Source organism: Fundulus heteroclitus, chromosome 14 (assembly GCF_011125445.2).
Source record: "Fundulus heteroclitus isolate FHET01 chromosome 14, MU-UCD_Fhet_4.1, whole genome shotgun sequence".
In the NCBI taxonomy this organism is placed as follows: Eukaryota; Metazoa; Chordata; class Actinopteri; order Cyprinodontiformes; family Fundulidae; genus Fundulus; species Fundulus heteroclitus.
In genome coordinates, this window is record NC_046374.1 from 729,008 (window position 1) to 736,177 (window position 7,170).

General features: G+C 40.0%; 1 protein-coding gene across 2 annotated transcripts in view; it reads left to right on the top strand.

Moving 5' to 3' along the window:
- The window catches only part of znf219 (zinc finger protein 219), a 28,265-nt gene extending 21,300 nt beyond the window's left edge, over nucleotides 1-6,965 (top strand). For both annotated transcript variants that reach the window (XM_036145997.1, XM_021312755.2), the window contains exon 5: nucleotides 4,086-6,965. In XM_036145997.1, coding sequence (XP_036001890.1) covers nucleotides 4,086-5,260 — 1,175 coding nt within the window. In that variant the 3' untranslated portion in view covers nucleotides 5,261-6,965. The remainder of the gene's footprint in view (nucleotides 1-4,085) is intronic.
- Nucleotides 6,966-7,170: the final 205 nt, after the last annotated feature.

Consider the following 7,170-nt stretch of genomic DNA (forward strand, 5'->3'; position numbering starts at 1 on the left):
TTCTTTTAGTTTTCTACACACTGACTCCAGAGAGCTGACCGCTGCTAATCATAGATCTCGACTGCAGGCAGGTGAGCGGCTCCTCTGGAGCAGCTCCTGCACAAGAGTAGAGCTCAGGCACATATTAACAGTAGCTGTTGAAGAGAAAATTAAATGGCGCTGGGGATTTAAAACCGAGAAGGAGCCCACTTATGGAAGACCAATTGTATCATAATTAAGGATGAATTTATTAATAAATAAATAAATAACTTAATAAATAAATTACTGGCCCAATAAACGCTTTAACAGATAAATGAATCTACTGTTAAATGTGACGCAATAATTATTCCCTAACTTTACAAATAATAATTTTATTAATAATATCTGTTTTAATAATTGATCTTTTGTGCCATTATTCGTTTATTTTTTTATTTTTAAGGTCTATATTTTAATTAATTGTTGACATGTGTGAAAATATAATTTTATCATCTTCCCTAGCCCTTTACTTTTTTTCATACTTCCCCCCTCACAATGATGTTTTACTTAATATATCTTCATTTTTATTTTTTACTTTTCTTTTGGTCTTTTTAATTCTTAAACGTGGATGTTTTGTCTGTCCTAAGGTATCCCTGTTGTATATATTTTTTTCTCCAACAGTTTCCCCAGAGCCCCTTTGTTACCAACTTTCACTTTGCCATTCCTTGGTCACTGTTTTGTCTTTTCCATCTCAACATTCACCTGGAAAAAGTCAAAACAGGGGGTGGGACAGAGTCCGAGGGGGGCGGTCTCCTCGCCGTCGCTTCTCGACTATTGGCCGAGGTCAAGCCTTAGGAAAGGAGGTGCTGGCCCTCATTATGCCTGCCATATGTTGAGAAAAAACTCATAGGAATGGCTAACGTCTTTCATGTTGCTAAAGAAATTACACTCTATTTGTTTTTAGAGAGAGCTGTTAGTCGGAAGATTTCACTGTATCCTGTTACCTCTGAGAGATTTCTTCAGGAGTACCAAGCATTAAGGCAGTCACGTTTTCAAACCCGCTTTTAAAATGAAAGCATGACTCAGTGACAGTATGCTTTCCCAAGCTAACCAGAGGAAACATTTTAAGATCTTCAACAATGTTAAATTAGCGTTTTTAAATATTTCTGGTAATACTTCTGCAAAATATACAAGTATTTTCAGAAATATAGCTTGGGAAATATGGTCAATATTAAAAGCTACAATCTTTTTTAAGTAAACATTCATTCAAGGAGGATTTCTGTCCAGATAAAATGTTCTATATATGTTGCTCAGTTTGTTTTATTCATATTTCATGTGGAAGGACAAAATAAATTATTCCCAAAAAGTATTTTTTTTAAAGAAAATCATTTTTGTTTGTGAGGGAATAAATATGATAATATATTAATAAATTCACATCTGGCAAAAATATAACCAACTTTACAAGCAAAACAAGAGTAATCACACAGAGATAAATTATCTCTGTGGGCAAACAACAAATAATAGAAATTGAAATATATGTCTGATATTTTGATCAATTATTGACTAAATAGCTTCTTTTTAATTTGCTGCCTTGATTTCACATTTATTCCATTTCTAAAACCTTTGAGCAAGTAATTTATTTAGTAAGCAAGTAAGTAAGTGTGCACCTTTACCTCCACTGTCAGGTCCAAGGTGAACTTTCTCCGTATGGGCAAGTCTTTTGGTGACTCTCACAGCTTTTCCTCCAGGATTGTCCTATTTTTAGCTTTGTCTAAATGTCCATCAACTTCTCACCATTCTTTATGATCCTGCCGAAGAAAAGAATCCCCCCAGCATGATGCTGCCACTGCTGTGGTTCACTGAGATGAGAGTGTGTTCAGAGTGCTGTGCAGAGATAGTTTTCCACCAGAGATAGCTTTTTGCATTTAGGTCAAAAGGTTTGACTTTATTCACTGGATTTTGTTAAACATTTAAATGCGGGCCAATACTCAACAACTTCACAATTATGCAATACTTGAAACTAAAAAAAAAAAATTCAAATTTCTAATTGAAACTGTGAAAGAAATGACAAAAATCATGCCCCTTTTCTTTTAACTCACAGATTAAGCGCTGTGTTGTTCTTTGACACAAACCCTAGAAAAGTATGTTGAAACTTGTGCTTTCCACACGGCAATCTGGGAAAAAGCTAAAGGCATAAGAAAATATTGCGTAACTATCAGTCTCAGTTTAGACTTACCGTGTAGACAGTAATATCACGGTTATGCAAGGTGACAAACATTTATTCTAGATTTGTCGGGGCTAATGGCTTTTATTGAGAGTAATCAGGAAATAGAGAAAATGGAGCGACAGTTTCAAGGTGGCGAATCAAACCCCAGGTGGCTGCATCGAGGACTAACAGCCTCCATGTATGGGGATGACACCATGTGCCACCCCTCAACAGACCTGTTTTTTGTCAGAAAATTCACAACACCAAAAACATGTTTTTTTCATGAGTGTTATTGAGACAAAAAAAAAAGAGCCTGGCCTCACTGGCATAGTTAATGGATGATCCATATTCATGCCCACTATGACCATTTCGTATTGTTTTCCCCTGCCTGATATATCTCATTAAAACGAAAGACCATCTTGTCCATTTGTGAGATCTCCACCAATCCCCATCCACCGTTAGCTGGAGCGTGTCCAAGACCAAAGTGCACTTTGCGAGTTCTTCACAGTGTCCTCGTCGTCATTATTCACAACAACGTCCAGCAATGAGCTGACACTGTTTCTAACGTTGTGGATAAGATCTTTTACACTTTTCGTATGTTGTGGGCTTCCTGCTGTCAACGAGCAACACTGTGCTGTGCCCCAGCCAGCGGTGGTATTTTAACAGTAATGGAACACTGCCATCTTCCTTCAAACTGGATAACTACAGCTCCCACTGCGCACTAATAAAACAAGCACATATGTATGTGATCAGGCAGCGCGTAGCCTCGTACCAGCGGCTGTTAGATGCTGCGTTCTTTCAGATAGCTGCTCCTATTGTTTACCAGAACAGCCCTAACATTGGGCCTCCACCCGGTGAGGTCTTGTTCCTAAGTTAGCTTCGCTGCTAAATACAACGTCCTGCAAAAATGTTTACACACCTTGAACCTTTTCCATGTTTTGTTTTTCATTTCAACTATAAACTTCAATGTGTTTTATTAGAGTTTTCCGTGATCGGCCAACACAAAGCAGCACACTGTGAAGAGAAAGTATACGGTGGTTGGTTTTGCATTTTTATGAAAATAAAAATCAGAAAAATTCTACTTTCATTTGTATTGAGCCTCTTTAATTCTGAGGGCCTTAAGTAAAATCATGTGGAATGGTCCACCTGCGTGTAAATTAATCCCAGTTTTAATATGCCTTTCTGCGAAGGCCTCAGAGGTTAGGAAACATTTTAAAGCAGAGTCAGGTTATTAATAAATATCCCAAACTTTGAACATCCACAGCACGATCATCGTAAATTGCAAGCCAATTTTGACTTTCTTAAATATGGCCATCCACTTCAAATCACAAGCTGGATAAGGAGAGCATCAATCAAAAAATCAGACACTGTTACCAAGCCATTTAACTCTGGAGGAGCTGCAGAAATCCACAGCTCTGGTGGGATTGTTCAAACGGAACAAGCATTAGTCCTGCTCTTAACAAATCTGGGAGAAAACAAAACAAAGTTAGATTTTTCCTTCCACTTCACAACTCTGCACCACTTGTGTTGATGTATAATGCCTGTGAAATAAGTGGAAGCGTTAAAGTTTGTGGCTGTACTGTGGCAGAGTGTGGAAAACTTTAAAGAGTAGTAATACCTTTGGAAAGAACTATTCTGTGCTGTATGCTGAATCTTCTCTTTCCTCCACAGGTCAGGTATTTAAAAAGGCAAGCAGATCTTTTTTTTGATTGTTCAGGATCCTATTCTAAAGAAGCATAATGTCAGTACAAATGAGAAGGTTACAAAGTAGAAACCCTTGTTCTTCAACACCAGGCTTATCTTTTTTTGCACAATTATTTTTGTATTTTCTACCTCCATGTTCATTCAGTGACTGAGACCTGCCATCCATTTTACACATGTCCGGATGTATTCGGTTTGATTTTACTTATTTTTTTTGTTGCAGGTGAGAGACCCTACAAATGCCCACACTGTGACTATGCGGGCACCCAGTCCGGGTCACTAAAGTACCACCTCCAGCGGCACCACAGGGAGCAACGCAATGCCTTATCAGCTTCCTCCAATTCCTCTTCTGGCCACGCTTCCAGCATCCACACATCTGGAACCCCTGGACTGGTCAAGCAGCGTCGATCTCAACTCAACCACAGCCCGATCAACCGAGCCACAGCTGACACACCCACCTCGCGGTCCGGCCAGCAGTCCTGGCTCCTGGGCCTCCCAGACCAACGGGAGCACCGGAAGGCTCTGGCTGCTCTAAGGGATGTCGACTTGGAGACCCAGTACAGGTATCTGTCTGGGGTTATGGGGGCATTGTACCAAGGAGGAATGGAGGGAGGATGGATCAGGGGGTCCCCTCCACCAAAGACTACTAAAGTGTCCCGACGTAAGCCTCTCACTACTAGTCGAATGGTTCAGCCACAAAATGACAAGGATGAACCCGTGCCAACAACACAGCAGGGAGGGTTTGAACCTTTGGATCTTTCCCGTCGCACATCGCCCAGCCACGGGGGAATGGAGGAGATTGACAGCATCAGTGCAGTGGATGGAGGAGTTGTGTTTGGTGTGGAAGGTGGAAGGGATACCTCAGCAGGGGTCAAACTGAGCCAGTGCTTGTTCTGCCCTTTCCATACATCATCAGCAGAGCTGATGGCCATGCATATCCAGGTAAACCATACAAGTAAGTCCAGGCGCAAGAGGGTCGCCTCGACTCTCCAGGATGACGACAGAGCCCAAAGGGCCACCAAGCCACGGATAGATAACTCCGACCTCGATCCTCTGACAGTTTGGAGGCACACGAGTGGGGGAGAATCCCCGGGACCTGTGAGGCACTGGTCTTCAACTCAGCACCAGATCCCCAACGGCCACCCTGAGGATAGAGCAGATCATCTGGACGATGCTTCTCATCACCAAGACTCTATGGCTTCAGTTGCCAAAATTGGAAGAGAGGGCCCAATTGTCAAAGAAAATACGGAGGAGGAAAAAGAAGAACTCGATGAGGAATTTGAAGAGAACATGGAGAGCAGCAGTGTGGAGGATTTGCAGGATCGGGATTTGAGGATGTCCCTTGACCTTTCACCAGCTCTGAGCTCCAACCGCATGGCAGCAGAGGATACAGATTAAAGAAGAGAGATAAGTTCAGTTGTTTCAGCTGTGTATGTGTGTGAAAACAGGGGAATGTTGCAAAATGGCGTCCCTTCAAAGTTTAATTTATGAGAAAACAAAAAGAGTCTTGAAGATGACGTTTATGTAAAATGGAGGGGAAAAGTGCTGCTTTAACGGTCCCTCTGGTATGATTTGTCTACTTTCTTTGTGACTGTTTAATCCTCTACAAGATACACTAATATTCCTGTGATATCAAAAGGAGCATGGACGCAACTTTTCAGGATTTTTGTAGGCCACTTTTGTACCCCCCCAAGACTAACTCACTCCAAGTCAAAGCTTTTTGAGATGATATTCTGTTCGACAAACATCTGCTAAGGGTCTAGCATCATTCCAGAATCACAGACTTTAAGATACATTGCTATATGAGCAGTATATTCCTCACTAGTACACTGAGTGAGCTGAACAGGTATCTTTTCCGACTGACCACTGAACAGTTTGACGCTGTCAGCTTCAGCTTCCTCCCCAATCCACGGAAAGTGTAAAGCTATTTGGCATTAATTTAAGGCATGAGGTGACTGTTTCCTCGACTGTGTATCACTGCCTTGTTTTTTCAGTTAAGTGTTTATCAATTACTGTCCTAAAAAAACTTATCTGAAAAGAAAAGTTTGTATTTTTCTTTTGTTGTTGTTGTAATCAGTTAGTGCCTGTTCATGTATGTCGTCGAAAGAGTCTCTGGCGTCGCCCGAGTCTCACATAGGTCGCTCATTTTATCGGAATATACAGTTTCAAATGATTTAAATACGATATATTTGTTAAAAGTGGTTCTAGGGTGTTGTGAATAGTTGTAAAAGAAATGCTACGTGATAGCGTAATGTTCTCAACACAGACTGTAGCTGGTTTGTGGTTCTTTTCGAAATGAATAATAATAAAAAAAAAATGTAAGCGATGACAAAATGTTTAAAGACTACGAGATAGAAATGGCTCACAGTTTAGAATTCAGTGTTTACAATAATAGCGGCGCTGCGGTCCGTCGTAGTGAACAAACAATAAATCGAAGGTTTGTTCGAGGCCTGTAGGGGGTGAGATCAAGCCCTCTTCCACAATCAGTTGGCACGTTGTTTAAAGAAAAAAACGTGTCAAAAAGGGACACTTTTTCATTAAGATAGAGGGTAGAAAATGAGAAATAAATACAGTCGCTGCCAGACAGAACGAAATCTGAGGAATAAGCTGTACATTTGGGTTATGGTGTCTTTTAGACGTCTAGAGTCCTTCTTTTCTTTCTTTTCTGTAAAAAAAAAAAAGAAAAGACAATGGTAGAAGTAATTATTAAAACACTAACACATACTTAGTCATCCCAGTAGTATATGTGTAGCTTTTGTAAAGACAAGAAAAGAACAACCCACAGACTTTTGTTTATTTTCATTTCAAGATGCTTACAGAAAAAGGTTATCAATATAGGTATTATTGATTATAATGTTTGTGAGCTAAGACTAGTTGGAATGTCTATACAGAGCACTGTGCAAGGTTTGAGTTCCCAAAGTAGTTGTTTTTATGTTCACTCTATCGATAGACCAAACTTTTTGTTTCTCCAATGGCAGTTTTTGTTGTCATTTAAATGTGTACGTGTGTGGTTTGAGTAAATTGACCCCATCGATTAGCAAACAGTTGAGCAGTGTAATTAAGGCTCAAAGTAAACGTAACTAAGGCTATGAAATAAAAAAAAGAATATTTCAGAGATTTAAAGGTATAGCTAATGAAAGTTGGTGGCTCTAGTTTACACCAACTAATTATTTTGTTATTTGATGGGGTATATGGCTTATGGAGGGATATCAGAACAAATGTTAATGCTGTCAGTGTTATCATTAGTACACATCTAAGTGAAAATTAGAGTACCACTAAGCGGTATTTCTGGAGAATCTTCTAAATAC